The sequence below is a fragment of the Sturnus vulgaris genome, chromosome 2 (genome assembly GCF_052056855.1).
Source record: "Sturnus vulgaris isolate bStuVul1 chromosome 2, bStuVul1.hap1, whole genome shotgun sequence".
In the NCBI taxonomy this organism is placed as follows: Eukaryota; Metazoa; Chordata; class Aves; order Passeriformes; family Sturnidae; genus Sturnus; species Sturnus vulgaris.
In genome coordinates, this window is record NC_142244.1 from 59,661,345 (window position 1) to 59,679,884 (window position 18,540).

General features: G+C 40.0%; 1 protein-coding gene across 4 annotated transcripts in view; it reads left to right on the plus strand.

The window, feature by feature from the left end:
* The window catches only part of ENOX1 (ecto-NOX disulfide-thiol exchanger 1), a 353,807-nt gene that overhangs the window by 259,817 nt on the left and 75,450 nt on the right, over positions 1-18,540 (plus strand). For all 4 annotated transcript variants that reach the window (XM_088159695.1, XM_088159696.1, XM_088159694.1 and 1 more), the window contains 2 exons: positions 2,831-3,064; positions 13,595-13,807. In XM_088159695.1, the coding sequence (XP_088015821.1) occupies positions 2,831-3,064; positions 13,595-13,807 (447 nt within the window). The remainder of the gene's footprint in view (positions 1-2,830; positions 3,065-13,594; positions 13,808-18,540) is intronic.

The window sequence follows — 18,540 nt, forward strand, 5'->3', positions numbered from 1 at the left end:
CTTCTTAGCCAGGTTGTTCAAGTTTCTGTGCTGGTGGAAATCACATGGCTGGCTGACAGCCTTCAATCTTTAGGGTTAAACAAGCAGTCACTTTTTTTTTTAGTGTGATTCATGGTAAATTTCCAAAATCTCTTGATTTGAAGGCACTTAAACTGGTATCCCAAGGGAACCATTTGTCCAGTGCCACTGCAATGTACACTGTTCTGGTTCTTTTATTTACTTAAAAAATGAGGGCCACTTTAACACAACTCAGCTTTGCCAGTGCACACAAAACCTATAGATGCACAGTCCTTTTCATTAATTCTTTATTCAGCTTATGTGAGGGGCCTTGAAGTCCACAAGAGTTTTGCCTCCTGCAGTGCTGCATTTCTGTCTCTGCCCATAACTATTGTGCTCCTGCCAATGGAGACAAAAGATGGTGGGGGGAGAGGAAGAGAGATTGAGTCTTCCTGGAAAGTGCAGCCCAGCTGGGAGATCTAATTTTAGGTTCACGAGACCTGGCACCTTGGCAGTGTCCTTTTCACTGCTGATCATGCTGTTCTGGCACAGAGCGAGCACTGTGTGAGGAATGCAGCTGGCACGCCAAACTGGCGGGGAGCAGGGGGCTAACATTTGTCACAGCTATCAGGGTAGCTGCACCACTGACCCCTTTTGGCTGACTCCTTTGTGCCTACACCTCTATAGATAAAACCATATAATTACACCCTCATTAGTTCTGAAAGGTCACCCACGCTCTTCTTCTATTATGTCACACTGAATAGGATGTATCTGTAACCCTTCCCTTCCCACCTTGGAACTAGAGCTACATATATGGCCACAAAAAGCTTTTTGAGGGAAAGAGAGGTGTTTACGTCTCTAAGCTAGAGAAAGCAGAGTCAAGAGGAATTTAAACAATAAACAATCTCCTCCATTGCCACTCCAGTTTTATTTCACCCCAAGCTCCTGAATCTTGGAGATCAGATTTGATAGGTTCCATTGGTAGGAACCTACCAAAACCATTCCTTGGTGAAGCAGTTTTTTGTGCCTTCTGGTTTTGAAGGACCTCTGAAACATTCAGCTCAAGTTTTTCATCTGGGTTTGGGCTCCTTGCTGGACAATGAAAGTCATATCTTTTCCTCACCTGCAGACTCCTTTGCTGAACTCCCCAAGGTGTTTGAAAGGAAAATATCAAATCAAAAGGCATCCAGATTAATTTTTATTTGAAGGATCACTATATATATGGATATTTAATGTCTTTGAAGCTATTGTCTCACGTCTGCTGTAGTACAGACAATTCCTTGTATTCATACAGCAGGATGTTTTTCCAGCAGTAAAAGAGTATGCCTAGATATGCATTTTTGCAAGGATGTGCTTAATCTACCACACAATTCTCAGCTTTGTTATTCCTGGAGGGAGCTTGGAACTGAGTTTTAACTGTGGTGGTGAGGTGCTAAAGCTCTTAAAACCACAGGGAAACCACAAGACTGGAAGTTAGGTTCTCTTGGATTGCAGATCAAAAGCAGCAAACACCATCTTTCCTGACATTTTGAATAGAAGTTTCCTCTTCCTGGAGTTATTATGCAGTGGTTGCAGTAGTGTGCTTTTCTGAAGAGCTTCCTGTGTGCCAGCTCAGCACAGAGTTCATCTCTGCAGCATCCTGTCATTTGAGAAATCTCTGCTGGGCTGTTGCATGTTGGCATGAAGAAATTGGAGCTATCCTGTGTAGACTGATTAATTTTACCCACATTTGAAGACTCTGTAGCTTTCTACATAGTATTTTCTCACACTTTCTCTGAGTTGTCATTTTAAAACTTAGATGAACTGCTCTGTATATATTTTTGTGCTTCAGAAATAAAACTTGGAAAAAAGACAGGTGCCTAAATATGGCCACAAAAAGCTCCTCTTACAGCTCTGGCATGATTTTTTTGACCTCTGACAGTAGTCAAGGGTTTTAGTTCAGAGCAGGGCCCTTTTGTACTGCTGTGTAGCCCTTAACTTGAAGCCTTTGCAGTGTGCTAACTTTAGAATATGATACACTGACCAAATTACGAATATGCAGAATATCCCTAAAGATAAGGCACAACAGATCTCATTATTTGTTCTGAAAGGAGTCTTGCAAATGCCTAATAAATCTGTCCCTACTTTAGAAATTACTTTAAGGAATTATGAACTCAATTAATTTATAGGTGATTTATATTTGCTGCTAGATTATTTTCACTGGGGAATTTGAAAATAGTGGTTGCAATTGTAAAGTCTCAAAATTTGATCTAGCATCACTGTAGTTATGGAACCATCCTCTTTGTAGCACAGGAATTTATGTAGCACAATTTCCCCGTTCACCTGTAGTCATGGTTATTAGAAAATTCAGCCTTTCCCCATACTTCCAATTCCTTTGGCAGGGTGGAGACAAACACTAGACTGAACATGATCTCAACAGGATCAGGGGAAGAAAGACTCTCCATTCAGACTAAAACAATATTGGGTTTTTTGGGGTTTTTTTTTGTAATTGTTTTTTGTTTATCTGATTGTTGTGCTTTTAAGAGTTGGGAGCATCAAGTGCAAGAATTACATATTTTGACAGACTTCTAAACAGAAATGTAGGTTTTATACCTTAGGGTTGACTTTTCAGTTCATCTACTATGGTGATAGGTGGTCCAGGAAATTGTGAAGAAAAATGAGTGGATGGATGTTTATCTTCTTGTGAAAACATGATGATTGATAGATATTGCATAGACATGTGGAAATCTGTTAATGTACATTTTTACCTGGCTGCACTTGAAAAGGGGGGAAAAATGAAGAAAAATTTAAGCAAATAAATCCTGCAACAGTTAGTTCTACTTCTTGATTTCAGGTTACCGCATGAGATTAGGATCTAGCACAGACAAAAAGGATTCAGGTCGCCTTCATGTTGATTTTGCTCAGGCAAGAGATGACTTTTATGAATGGGAATGCAAACAAAGAATGTTGGCCAGAGAAGAACGCCACAGACGCAAAATGGAAGAAGACAGACTGCGCCCTCCTTCACCTCCAGCAATAATGCATTATTCTGAACACGAAGCTGCTTTGCTGGCTGAAAAATTGAAAGGTAAGCAGCATTTGCTACTTCTCAGTTTATTATTCCTTAAAAGCAGGAGCCATGCAGAGGCCAGAGCAGTGAAGAGTTTCTCTGTGATGTGTTTCATTACTTGCCCTGTTAGCTCTCCCCCACTGAAATGGCTTTCTTTGCCCTTTCTATGCCAATGGTGATGATACTCGCCCACCTGCTGGAAATGCATGACATCTGTCTATCTACCTGTGCTTTAACAGCTGAAACACAGCCTTCAGAATGCTACAGATGGGCTTTTTTTTCTGTTAAGTTGCTGAAATCGTGTATCTTGGAAATACTCTCACAGTAAGATAACTTGTTGCAAGCATCCTTCTTCATATGAAAGGCCTTATTCTTAAAATTAATTTAATTCTTGACATGTAGGTTACTCCATCACATGCATTTGACTGTCTCTGGCATTCAAATTGTCCTCATGAGCTGACAAAACTTATCTCTGACACACACCATCCATTCTTTCATTCCCTCTTTAGGGTTAGAATTACTTGTGCAGTATGGTGTCATGTTTTGGTATGTGTTTGCTTCCTTGTTTGTTTTTTTCTAGGTGCATTTCCTGAGTTAATAGTTTTCAAGGGTGCACTTTGAGGATTCATTTTATTTTAATAGCTAACATAAACAGCAAGAAGGGAAGAAATAAAGTTATTCATGGTAACAAAATTTAAAAGAAATATCTAGTAAACAACTCTTACACTGCTTGGAGTTGTATTTATTTTCATCAAGTGTTTAGCAGTTGTGTTTGGCATTCTTTCCCCCATGATGGCCAGGCACATTGCTTAACTGTGTGCCAGGTCACAAGAAGCTGTGATTCTTGCCACTATTTCAGAATTATCTAGATTAGGCTTAGACTATCCAGCTGTCATCACGCTGGTCTCTGTTCTAACTATGAAACGTGTCTGGGCAGCTGAAGAAGGACAGTGCAAAGTGTTTCATCCTTGGAGCGTGGAGCAGAGATGCACCCTGCTGTCTCTCTGAGTACTGCATTGGTTGCTGTTAGTTGTCACTACTACCTCAGTCACTTACTAGTTTGGCTGACTCTCATCCCCACCAAATACACTTCTCCATAAAATCATGGATCTATCCAACTGATAGATTGGTAAAATAACCCAGATGGGTTGATAGACCAGGAGAAAAGAGGCCGTAGTATAAGAAATTTTAATTCATACCTAGCTTCCAGTCTAGTTTTAGATCCATCTGGTTTTAGTTGAATATTTTAGGAGTTAATCTTTTGTAGGGAAGTTTTTCTTTATGTTGTAAGGCCTACAGGTTTCCTGAACTAAACCAGAAAAAGCAAGAAGTCTGGACAATTTCTTCCATATGGCTAGTCATTGCTTGGGGCAAATGAATGTGGTTTTTTGCAAGATGTTTAAGATGACTATATTTAGAAGGATTTTTCTTTTCATTTTGGGAAGTTTCCATACTTAATTAAAATCTACTCCGAGCATTTATGCCTTTGGTTCTCCTAAGGGAAATTTAACCAGAGCTTGACATACATGCTCAAGTTTAGTATAAAAAATTTTTAGCACAATATAGACCAATGCTATAACTGTTTCTCTGGAAATAAACTTTCAGCAATGTACCATATTAAAAAAAAAATAGAGAGAAAAGAGTAGTTGGTTTTTTTTGTTGTTGTTGAAAATTATTAAAATCCAGGAAAATAATATATTGCAATTTTAAAAGTTCTGCTAATTAACAGTTGCCTTGTTGTGACATTAAAGACACCAGCCCTGGATCTGTACAGATAGTTAAGGGTGGAGAATGCAGAAAAGACCACTATATTCTCAGTGGGCATGAGGTATGCCCTGTTCTAGGTAGTAAAGAAAGCAGAGGTGAGCTTCAACAGTTACACTGGTCTATTTTACGTTCCCTATGGCATCACACCCATAGGGTAAAATAGTGGTGTTTAACTTTATGGGCTCCCTTGGGCAACATGGAATCACCACATGAGCTCTTTGTGACATCCTAAAAAAAAGAAGTAACACAACAATAAAAAAAATTTTTCAACTCTGGCAAAGGACAGTTCATGCAATAGAATCATATTAAGACCTTTAACATTGAGTCTGGCCATCATCATACATTCACAATTTAAATATGGGCTTGAGTGAAAGTAGCAGAATATATATATATATATATACACACACACACACATAACCTACATAGACATACACATATACACATACACTCAGAGATATGTAGAACTTGGAGTTAAAATCACACATTTGAACTGGTGCAAAAGCCTGGACAATTCATCCTAAAGTAAAGAGGGATCACAATATATCTGCACTTGGCAAGATTTAACCTGAAAGATTGGTTCTTCAGCAGATGCTCTGCAGTTATTTTCTTAAGGAAAGGTATGGTGCCCACTTCAAAAGACTCCTGAGCTCTGTTGCCAGCTCATGAGACAGAGCTGCAGGTGCCCAATATGCAGGTTTCAGCTCCTGCAGTGCCTCCAGAAGCTCACAGGGCAACATTAGCTAAAAAGCAAGCCAAAATAACTAAGCATATCTCAACCCAAGATACTGCTATGCAACCACAGATGTAGATAACTTGGTCTGAATCCAAGCAATTTTTGTTGTCAAAATAACCTTGGAAATTCCTGACAGCAAGGAAATCTTATGGTGAGCAGACATGGAGTAGGCTTATCAGCCGCTCCCCTAATGTGGTCTAGATATTTACTGAGTTTGTAACAGAGGTGACAGTATCTTTTTTTTTCACCTTCTGCAAACCGCAGCCTAAGACTAAGAACTCATTGGTTTAACAGACTTGGCTGGAAGCTCTTGCCCCAGTGTTGTCAGCATAGTCCTATTCCTCTGGTGTGCCGAAATCACCTGGTACACCCGTGACTGTGGGTGAGAGAGTACAGAGGAACTTTTATGCCAGTTGAAACAGAAGTTAATTGTAAATTTCAGCCAGGTAGTCTTCACTGGTGTGGAGCTTTACAGAGCAAAGGAACCAGTTCTTCAGTGCCTGGTGACTGGGACTGGGGATCCACTGTATGTGAGGCCTCATATACATGAAGATTTATTACATACTCTCCATTCCCTGTGGACTACCCTGAATCCCTTCATATCTGCAAAGGACTTGGTTTGAACATTTGATTTTTGCAGAAATTAAAGAAACCCATCAAACCACAGACCAGTGCAATTTTTCACTACTTTCCAATTTAGTGTGTGGCAAACAGTGTTTGTTTATGTGTATCTCCCTTCCCCTTTTGCCTTTTTCCTTTTTAAAAAAAAATTATTACAATCTTCAGTAGTCCTGCAAATGAAGTCCTTCTTAACTCTCTCCTTGTTGGCAGTATGGACATTTTTTTTCCTGGACCATTCATGCCATTAGCCTGAGCCTTGGTTATCAGAATGAAATGAGCTCCAGCATTCCAACAAGATGAGTAACATGAAGAGCACTGAGCTCCTTCTCATCTGTGATGTGAATTCTGGGAATCCAGGGTCATTTACAGTGAAGTGTAAATGTTATTTACCTCGTTAAACAGCCCTTGAAAGTAGATCCTGAGTTCTTGTTTTGACAAAACCAGCAGAATATTTTGTCTTCTGCTATTACACTACTTTCACTTCTTCTGGTTCATTGCAGCATTTGTGTGTGTCTGATATTTTAATTCCTCAGTGTTAAATCAGATGTGTTATTACTGCACAGTGAAATGTGTCAGTAGATATTTAGGTTCAAATTTGCATGATCTGACATCTATTTTCCTGGGTGCGTCATAAACATTTAAGTCATGTGGTGCCCAGAACATGACACAACTGGAGATAGGCTGAACCTTTTTAAGTGGAATGCTGCTCTGTCAGGTGCATTGGAACAAAACATTTTAATCTCTGCTTATGACATTTGTATTTCAAAGCAGAATTTCGAACATTATGGTTTTCTTAATTCAAGCATATCTGTACCTAATGGTATCATCTTCAGAAATCACTTCTTGCAAATAAGATTCTTTAAAATGCTACATCTGTCTTACTTGCTGTGAGTAGCTAAATAGTTCTATCACCTAACAAAAGAATCTCTTTATATCTGAATATCTGGCTTTTTAAATATTTTGAGCAAAGGAGACATAAATATCTTAGTGTTATATACAATACCCTGGAATTTACCTCCCTTTTTAATATAGTGTTTCTTTATGAGCATGGGGAAGTTACACGGTTTTTCATTTTAAGAAATATAATTTAAAAATTGAGAAGCTGCTTCTTTGCCAGGCACTGCATTATCCCCTGAAGAGAGCACAGATTGGAAATTTAAATAAATAGATGGCAGTTACAGTAGAATGAACTAACCAGGGATGTGCATTGCACAAGACTCAGGTAGCATCAAGCCTGGCAATCTCAACTCTTGCACATCGTTTAAAATATAAACAACATTTAATTGCTTGGGAGATAGGATATTTCACTAAGAAGAAAAATACCCTGCTTTCATTATCACCCTGCACTTGGGAGCCAGACTGGTGGAGCACTGCAGAAAGAGTGCAGTTATGCAGAGAGGCAAGTCTCACCCAGAAAGGATCAAATTCAGTGCAGAGCTACGTCAGGAGAGGCAAAGTGAGATCCTATGAACAAATCCAGTGAACGCCAGGTTTAAATGCTGAGACCTTTTTTTAGCGCAGTTTTTTTTTTTTTTTTATTAGTGGTATATCAGAGCCCTAAAACAGACATATTTCGATGCTTAAGCATCAAATCTGTTCACTCACCCTTCTTGGTTTTAGATTATAATTTTCTCCTTCCCTCTTCCATATGCTGCTGACATCTGCTGTGGCACAATACATCTGGCTCTGAGAGCCTTGCACAGGGGCTGTGAGCAGGCATGGTGCGAGGGCACTTTTGTCTGCTGGCAGAAGAGCATAAGGTGGGTTCAGCTATCAGCAGCCTGGTAGCCCAATTCCCTGGGCACCTCCCTCCCAAAGCCTACAGGAGGTGTGCTCACTGCTTACTGCATTGCTGAAAGCATCCTCCCTCACTTCAGCTGTATTGTATCAATGCAGGTTTTGAGGTTTTAATATAAACCCACTGGATTAAATGTACCACACCACAAAGTGACTCAAGTTAATTACTAAGAGCTGGGAAATGGCAGCTCACTGCTCTGAAAGTTTGTGGTGTGATTTTGAGAAATAGGGAAGAAACTCAATACCCTCATAATTACTTTTCATTGGAAATAATGGCATCAGCAGGAGAAGATAATGGATTTCTGAGCCTGACATGAAACACCCACCCCTGGAAGAATCTTGTGTGATTTAATTTGAAAGAAAGAAAGAGTTTGATTATGTAGGGGGGAGAGACTACTTTTTAATATATCTTCTAGTGAACATGTACATGTATTTTTATCAAATCTAGTGTCAGCTAGACATTTGTTACGTAACTGGAAAAGTTTCTTGGTTATAGTATGCAGTTAAGGCTATTTAAAAAATAGTAAGGTGGATACTAATAATTCTTTAAAAGAACCCTTTGGCAGTAAGAATTTGTATTTCTTGATTCTCACTTGTTATGCAATGCCACTGGGTTAAAAATGTTATTAATCCCAAAAGTACTAGACTGATATGTGTGATGCATAGCAAAATTATATAAGGGATTTGAGTAGAAAAAAAAGAAGGTGAGGGTAGTAGACTGAAGAGTTGTGTTTCTAGGTCACTGGCAGACACTGTACAGAAGAAGCTCTTAAGCCAAGAGAAAAATAGGTTGTCATTTTGGCACTAGAAGTGAGTGGTGTGTGCTGGGAAGCAAATTGTTCCTGATGCACAGGGGAGCTGGGCTGAGCCTGCTGATGAGAGAGGTTAGTGAACCTTTTCTCTGACCTGATTCACCCACAGCAGTTGCCTCCTAAGGTTTATTATTTTTGTATTGGATTCAGTGTTTGCATTTTAAAAATCTTAGTTATAGTTTAATAAATTATCAAATCAGAAGTCCAATCAAGAGTAACCTTGGCCATACATCCTCCCCTGGGTGCAGTTATACATAATGAAGAAGTTTGCATCCTGAACTGAACTCTGCCACCTTCCAGTTATAACTGAAGTGGGCCCAGTTTGACAAACTGGAACTGGAGTCTGACCAGCTCCAGGCAGACTGAGGGCAGGGTAACCATGAGCAAAGGGATAGTGCTGAGTGTGGGGATGAGACAGGGAACACATCTTCCCATGCACTGCTACAGCTGGCAGAGGACAGGCTGTTAATCAGAGGCAAAGTAGGAGGGACGTATCCCACCACTTGTCCTTTCTCTGCCTGCCCTGCAGCACAGTCGTGCTCAGTGCTCCCAAGAACACCTTCAAGGGGTGTTTGTTAATTGGGTTTCTGCTGGTAGGGCAGAACTTGGCATAAAGGTATAGCTGCCCCTTCCCATCTTACAGAGGGGCCAGAGAACAATGAGATCATTTATACAGCCCAAAACATAGGCAAACAGCACAGGAGCTTTCTAGGTGCGGTCACTGGAGCAAAGACCAACAGCTCTGTCTTTCCAGCATGTCCTTGCAAGCCTGGGAGGTTGCATTAGGGGAGCAAGATTAGGGACAGGAGATAGTGTATGGTGACACTGGGCAGCACCATAGCCCATAGGACACTGTAGAAGGTTTGCTGTGATTTAGTGAGGCTCCAAATGTTACGTGAAATATCTCAGATACTTTTCAAACCTCTGAGAAATAGTTGAAAGGGTTGAAAAGATAGTAACAAGGCTAAATCTGTAGCCCAGTGTTTGATCTTGTCCTAGCTAGAAGTCCCGCAAGCAATGTCACTCTTGAAACACAGAAATACCAAGTTAGCTGTATTTGCAATATATCTATAAATGTAAAAATTATAGAAATAAGAGTGTTTGAGTGCCTGGCTTCAGAGTGATAGATTAGTCTATATCCTTTCTAATGGCTAAGACCTTAGACACCATCACCCAAGCTGTGAAAGCACTTTATGGAGGTGCTTAACACTGAGAGATAAATAGTCACATTTGAGGGTACTCCGAGCTGTATTCTGCCCTGTGTTACACCAGGGAAATTCCATAAGCTGAAAGGAAAGCCTCTGTTTCCAACACCTTTTCCCAGGATACCATTTTGTAACAGTTGTTATCATAGCTTTTTCAATTAAATGTTTATTCCAGTTGGGTTTACTTAGAGGTGGTCAAATCACAAACAGAAAAAAGCAAAACATTTGTCAACAATTATTCCATTTTTTCATAGAAATATTCCTGTTAACAATTTTCTGGGCAGCTCTAGGGATGCATTTTCTTTTCTTTATATTTCATTTCATCTAAATTGCGAGCTAGTATTTAAATGTCAAATATCTTTAGTTGATATAAGAGGAATTTGAAATATCTTATCTCTAGAGCCCTGTGATTGAGTGTGGCAGCACCTGGAAATCTCTATCGACAGACACCCAGCAAGGCATCCTCGATGGATGGGTAATCTTCAAACGACACGACGTTGTCAGAGCTTGTGTTAGAACTGCCCTTTACGGGACACCAGGGATGCAAGGGCTGGGTGGGTGCTTGCAGCAGGTGCTTTTGTGGAATGGTTGGGATTACTCCAACCAAACATGTGCCTGCTGCAGAGATGGCCATACAGGAACAGGCCAACCCAGGCTCCCTTTGCAGCCAGTTGGGGGAAGCAGGCACTCCTGGAGCACAGTTCACCTCGCTGTTAAACAGATAACAAAGACAGGACTGATAAAGCCTACCTTATTTGCTTAGAATATGCTGTGACTTGGAGGAGAAAAGAGCTCTAAGAGTAAGAAATAATTTGCCACATGTTTATTTTAAAAGAACAATTACATATGGGAACATGTCTTATATAAAGGAATTTATTTGAAGAGTGTGTTTTTAAACAGTGTATAATTATGTGCATCCTACCATGAGGGAATAATTTTGAACAGAATTAGGAGTTTTGTTTTATTTTTTTAATGAACGGCTGCAATCATAAGGCAGCTCATGCTCTGTTTAAATTAGATTCCATTGCTGCATCTCTTCTACTATTTATCTACTAACTAAGAAAGAAATGAACAATCTCATATAAAAATCTGATTTTCTAAAGTAATCTCTCATTGCTCAGAAAGAGTCACTGTATTCTGGATGAAAAAAATGGATTCACAGTGAGTTACCTTATACCAGTTCACGGAGTGAGCTCAAGAATATAGAAGTTAGAAATTAAGGTGAAATAAATTTTAAAACTGTAGAGAAACGATTTTATTAACTAATGTTAATGTTCCTGTTGTGCATATTTTACCCTCTAGCATTTTTGAATGTAACTTCTAATTATGTAATCAATGAAGATGCTGATGTTTACCAATGAAATGATTTTTTTCTGCTCATACAGAGCTGTGAATTAACTATTACAGTCCCAGAGACCTCTGCAGCTCCCTAGAATTGCAGTATGATGAAAACATGCTTTCAGCATGTCTTTTTAAATGGGTAGAATCTATGTGGCAGAAGGATGATATGTTTACGAACATCCCTTACAGACACCCACTGTGCCTGATAAAAACAAAATGAGGGGAGGGTGTTTTTATTTCATAGAGATTCTATAGCAAAGCAACACATAAATGAGTACTGGGGAGAGACTAACATAAGGAAAAGGGAGGATGTTTCTGTGCTGCTGATTTTCCTCATGCATGGGAATATCTTAACATGGCCAGAAACCAGTACAGGTTATTCTTATTTACTGGTGTAATTATAATAAACATTGTGTTCCGGGGATGAGTTCTTGGCTGTATTGCATCTTTGACATTCAGTTCCCATGCAATTCAGCAGACTGAAGATTTTGCCCAAGTCTTCTGGAGAGCCTTATCCTTGTGTTTTTCTTGCAGTGAAGAGGCTTTGCATGTGTCTTGTTTACATTTTGCTTTTCTGGGGTCTATATTCAGCCAACCTCGCTCATCAGAGCCACTTAATACATTCCTGCTGCATATGTATCCAGCCGAGCTCAGAAGTGGAGTCTAATCCAAGGAGACAATATGAAATGAAAGGATGCTCATGTGACTCTTCCTGCCCAGCTAAATTAATGAATGGTGATAATGAATCACATGTTAATGTTTTGCAACAGATACACCACTGTATGTGTTAGGGTGTTATGTGTTATTTTGCAGTCTTTTCTTTAGGGATCTTAGGTGAACATGCCTATTCAGCTGTGGAGAGTGAATCTTACTGCTGTAGCTGAAAGCATGTTTCAGTTAATAAGATGTTAAAAGATCAGGCAATGTAAAAATCTCTTCTTCAGAGGCTGTGGGCACAGAGCATGTCACTAGTCCTCTGTATTTTAGGCTATTTGCCTTTTAGGTAAGTGATTATTGATTCAGAATAAAAGCCAAAATCATCACTTAACAATTGGTGTTTCATTATTCTTTGTACATTTACAAACTGTGTCACATGTTTCTGTATCCTGTAACACAGTTGGCTGGGTTTAGTATTTTCCAGTTTTTGTTTTGTCTGTTGGTTTTGACTACACTATATTTTCCTGCTATAACCTATACCTTCTCCTACAAAAAAGGTATGCATGCTTTCTAAAATATATATAAAGAAATGTAACCAAAAAGCACTAGATGAGATGTTTAAAATGAGTTGTTGGGAAATTGAAGTTTTATAGAATAAAATCCTGGTGAAAAAATGATATTGAATTGCACAAAAGTGGTTCCACAGGAAGACACTGTTGTAATAATATTTTCTTGCAGTTCAGTCTAAATGGGACTTAAAAAGAAATGTTTCCTCTTAATCCTGATGAAGCCTGAAGTGTAATGGATGCTGCGCTTAGAGTCTTCTGAGGAAGCTGAGAGCACTGTCAGAGGAAAGAAGATTACCTGGGGAGGGAGTGTACAAAGTCTAGCCTTCAGTTTTGGCAATCTTTCTGCAGAGAAAAACAACATTTGTTACCTGAATGGTAAACATGAAGCTGTAATCCAGGTGTTTTCCTGGATTCATCTGGAATCCTTTAAAAAAACATATATAATGTGAAACATTAAACAAATAGTACAAAACAAATAATGCAGAATGAATGCAGGCACGTCATCTGTTCAAAGCAGTTCCTTGTAATTAATCAGTGTTTTGAGGAGGAATTGTTCAGCCTCAGTATTGTTCCTTAATTAACAACATGATGTTAGTGAAATCTGTTGACAGAAGTATGGCTGAGCCCAAGCTCCAATACTGAGCTTTTGGCTGAGCAGATTAACACAGACACATTTCATTTCCTCAGTGAATCCAGTACCACAGAGGTCTCCTTGCTCCTGCTGTAAGGTCATTCCATATTACTGAATGGCTTAAGGGAGACATTGTGAGAGTGAAGACTTATGCCACAGGGAAGGGGGGAGGCTGCTTTTTGTTGTAAGAAAGCTATGAAAATGAGGAGAAGACAAGTCTTGAAGGAAGATTTATGTAGTTTCACATGGCTGTATTGGCTTCTTACATCTGATAGAGCAAAGGACACAAAAGTTGCCCAATATGATATAGTGCAAGCAGGATTTATGGTGATTTTAATGTGACATGGAGCAGAAAATGTGTTCTCAGCAGGATATTTATGCCTGCAATTTGAAACCCGTGCTTTGATTGTTCTAGACGATAGCAAGTTTTCCGAGGCCATCACGGTGCTGCTCACCTGGATTGAGCGGGGCGAGGTGAATCGTCGCTCTGCCAACCAGTTCTATTCCATGGTGCAGTCGGCCAACAGCCACGTCCGCCGGCTCATGAACGAAAAGGCGGCTCACGAGCAGGAAATGGAGCAAGCCAAGGAGAGTTTCAAAAATGCCTTAACAGGGATCCTCACTCAATGTAAGTAACTCCCTTTTTGTCAGTGTTGTAGTGATGGTGGTGGTGGTGGTAGTAGTGGTTTTATCATTTTGCTTGTTTGTTTGGGGGTAAGTAGTTGCAATGCAGTCATGCTCTACTTCACATCCTATTCCATACTCTATGGCAGTTTGGAGGATCAAGGACCATTCCTAAGAACTTTTTATTCAAGGTGAGCAAAATTTCAGTAGTTTGGTTTTTTTTATTAATAGATGAAGACGTGCTCTATTCACAATGTCTACCGTTATGTAGACATACCACTTCAAGAATGGACAAGACAGAAGCCTCGCTGCTCTGAGAAAAGATCGTGGGTTTTTTGAGAGAGGAATATATAGCCTATGTGTGGCAGCTAGTTAACTAGGTCAATTACAGAATAGAGCACAATTAGGTAATATTTTTAGCCTGGGTTTAGGTAAAAGGCAGTATAATCCAATAACTTTCAGGGATATATTTAACTTTCAGGGTAAAGGCCACCTCCACAGTAGAAATTTATGCTGTACTGCTGCTGGCATCAGGACTGGTTGGCTGATACAATGCCAGTATTAATTGGGCAGATAAACTGTCTTAAATATCTAGTGCTGGCAGCTATTTCCTTAGTACAGAAATACAATCAATGAACTTACTCTAATGAGGTTCCCTCATAAAGTAATTTTCTTCAAAGGCAGGAGAGGAGAGGAGAGGAGAGGAGAGGAGAGGAGAGGAGAGGAGAGGAGAGGAGAGGAGAGGAGAGGAGAGGAGAGGAGAGGAGAGGAGAGGAGAGGAGAGGAGAGGAGAGGAGAGGAGAGGAGAGGAGAGGAGAGGAGAGGAGAGGAGAGGAGAGGAGAGGAGAGGAGAGGAGAGGAGAGGAGAGGAGAGGAGAGGAGAGGAGAGGAGAGGAGAGGAGAGGAGAGGAGAGGAGAGGAGAGGAGAAAAATATGAGGAAAAAAAAAGAAAAGGCAAGGAAGAAAAGAGAAAGAAAACTGATTTATTTGTTGGTGGTTTTTAACATGTCTATTCATGGCTCCTCAAGGAAGGGGCATATAATAATCAGAAAGGTGAAGCCTGGAGCCAGCTCTCATGTGCCAGTTGAGAACAAGACCCAAGGTAATTTACCAGATAGAGAACAGTGAAGTTGTTACATTGTAATTTCTGAATCATACCCTTAATCTTTATATTTAAGAAAAAAAAAGTCCTGAAGTCTTTTGTGCAATTTATTTCTGGTCCCTCAGTGGACATCCTTTAAAAGTCAGCGTTGAAGGCATAAGCTTGGATGGACTTGTCTGACCTAGGAGAGCAGCCACTAAAGATTTCTGCATAAGTGATGGAGGGCTCAGCATGTCAGAAGACCAATTCACCGTTGGGCATATATCCTAATATAAGAGTTTAGATGCCAGAAGTTAGAAACTAAGATTCTGGGCCAAAGACACTTGATTTCTGCGGACATATGTTCAGAGAGTAAATTTAAAAGACCAGCTAATTCCCGTGGTAGTTTGCTAGGCAATATTGTCTTCCCTCTCAGCATCTAAAAGGCAGTGTGAGGCACAGAGATGCAGGCACCACGCATGGCGTGCTGTTCAGTTCACACCAGGGCCTCTCCAGTTTTGTGTGCGACAGCCAGCTCTAGCATTCAGAAATGCCTTCTTCAGCTGCATTAAAAAAAGTCCCCCATTGTCAGCAGGCTGAACTTTAGTTAAATCAGTCTAAATTAGCCCATTTGTCACCAACTGTTGTAGAACATCTGTCACTTGGAAATAGAGATCCCTGTAGTTTCAGGTGGAAATTTGCAGTTTTGGCTATCTGTTTTGTTCTTGTAATGTGCTGAATGCTGAACTTACAAAAACAGAAATAGCTCTGGCTTCAAAATGTGAGTTTCCTAGTGCCACAGTAACAGCAGTGCCTGGAAGAAGAAAGTTTCTGACAGATCTGGCCTAGGAGGATAAGGTCAGCCAAAAGCAGCCTCAGGGAAAGGTGTTACACTGTGAATTTTATAAGAACAAGTTTTACAAGCTTTCCAGATGTTCCCCATTGTTTATTTTATAAACATCATAAACATTGGCCATTATTAGCATTAATATGTCTTATTAAAATTCCTTGCAAACTTGCTGCGAACAGATGGATGATGTTTTTCCTTTGCACATGTATATGCCTAAGATTGTTAAGCATGGAGATTCTGAAATGAGTTTCCCTTTTTCAAGGAAATTTGAATTGAGCTGGATTTGAATGGATCTGAGGAATGTTTTTATTCATATTTTTCCATTGTTGTTCCACAGTCCTGCATAATTGGTTACAATATATCAGTTGCTTTATGAAGAAGAATTTGAGAATACAAGATGTCCAAAATAGGTGTGTGTGGCCTATTAAATTCTGCAGAGTGACAAAAACTCACTTCTGCTCTTCTGCAATAAGGATCCAAAAGACTAGTGTAATGCTGCAGCTGTGTGGCCATTTGACATAAACAATACTGTGTTTTAAAAATATCATGTGGCAGTCCTCTCTCATGAGCTAGGTCAGATGTCAACTTGGAGCTGACCATTCTGGGCTTTCTTTGCAGTCAGAAGAGGAAAATAAGAATCTCCATGGAATGAGTCATCAAACTGACCTCATGGTGCTCTTCCAATGAGATGAATCATCCCTTGGATGAGCCGTTTTTTCTCTGCTGCCCATAGAAGATTCACAGGGGGTCTAGGTCTGAACCAGATGTCCCACTTTTTGCCTGCCTTATTGAGAGCAGATTAATCCCACTTACTGTGTACAGCATTGATACAGACGGTTGTAGCATAAGGGAAGAACTTGGAGTTGGATAAAAATGCCAGCAATGAATGTTATGGGGAGTGAAAAAGAAATAGAATTGGCTTCAAATGCACTCACCTGAAACACACACACACACACTGTCTTAGTGGGTCTCAGTACAAAATACTTTCTTATTAATGAGGATTACTGTGACCAGAACATTTCATCTTATGGCCCAACTACTAAAGAAGAAAAGGCGTTGAAATCCCTGCTACAAATTTGTGCCTGGAGGTATTTAGGAGATTACTGAGCAGATTACCCCTAAAAATTTGGGTCAATTGTTCAGCACATGAATTAATTACCTGATCAAGGTACTTGTGCCAGGATAATCTGTGAAATAAAGTGTATTACTGCAGTCACACTACAAATTTACAGCACCTGATTTAAGTGCTACAGGGACTCTTAGCCTTGGTATAGTGCTTCTTCACTTATTTAAGGGCTAAAGAGAAAAAAATGTCCATTTCCTTATTTTTTATTAAATTATTTGATTTTTCTAGATTTGAGTTTGAGCTTAAAGTATGGATTGTTTTCAAGGATTTTGGATAGGTATGTCTTTGTCGTTTGACATTTACTTTACTTCCAGGCATCACCACAGCTTAGATACATGTGACACTGCCCCCTGACTTTCTGTTCATCTCTGTTTCGTTTCCTCCCAAACCACCTTTTTAGCCTGAGGTTTACAGGTGTTGATCCTCATGTTTAAGGAAAATGGAGGCCCTAGAGATATCCCTGTTGGGCTGTTGGTGTCTTTTTAGACTACACCAAAGCTGCAATTACCTCCTCTGACTCTCTTCTCCATGCACTGTAAACTTTACCTACCTCTTACTGAGTTTTCAGACTATTTAATGCAGTCTGCCTTGACAACACTGACAAAAGTACCTACAAGTGAATAAAAATTACACACTCAAAAATTAATTTGATATCTAAAGAGTAAGACTCACAAGGTGGTGAAAATGTCCCAGTATACAAGTTCATAGGTTACACACACAGTGTAATGAGGATAAATTCCCCATGGCTGGTTACTGAGCAGATTACGACACTCCATCATTTGGTCATTTTTGTCCATTTTACTAATGAATTAATGGACTTAGTGGACTCTGAAACCAGGTCCCCATCAGAGTCTATGAATCAGTCTCTTGTGTGCCTGTGGGGGAGCAGTGGGAGGGAGATTTTTAGCGTGTAGCCCCCCGGCCAGATTATTTGACATAGAATCATAGAATCAATAAGATTGATAAAGGCCTCCAAGATCATTTGAGTCCAGCCTTTGGATGAATACCACCTTGCCAACTAAGTGCCATGTCCAGTCATTTCTTAAACACTTCCAGGGATGGTGCCTTCACCACTGCCCTGGGCAGCCTGTTCCAATGGCTAACCACCCTTCCAGTAAAAAAATTCTTCCTGATGCCCAGCATGAACATGAACAAGGGGGAATGGCTTTGAACAGAATGGGGTCTGGTTTAGATTAGATATCAGGAAGAAATGTACCATGAGAGTGGTGAGACACTGGCACAGGCTGCCCAGAGAAGCTGTGAATGCTCCATCCCTGGAAGTGTTCAAGGCCAGGTTGGAGCTTTGAGCAACCTGATCTAGTGGAAGGTGTCCCTGCCCATAGCAGGGGATTGGAACTCAATGATCCTTAAGGTCCATTCCAAGCCAAGCCATTCTATGATACTATGGATTATGAGATTATGCAGTCTACTGCTTTGCCTGTTGCTAAGCATCTTTGGCCCTTATTTGTGAAACAGGAAGTGAAGCTAGATTCAGCTTTGAGTTGATTCAGTAGGCCTGTCCATTTAGGAAGAATCAAAGGTTTGGGAGATTGGGAGGAGACTGTGTATCATGTGCCCCTTTTTGGGAATCTCACAATTGTCACCTTGAGTTTTCCTTTCCTTTCTACTAAAGGACTCCAGTGGTATATTAGTTTTTTTTCAAATAGCTGATAGGTATCT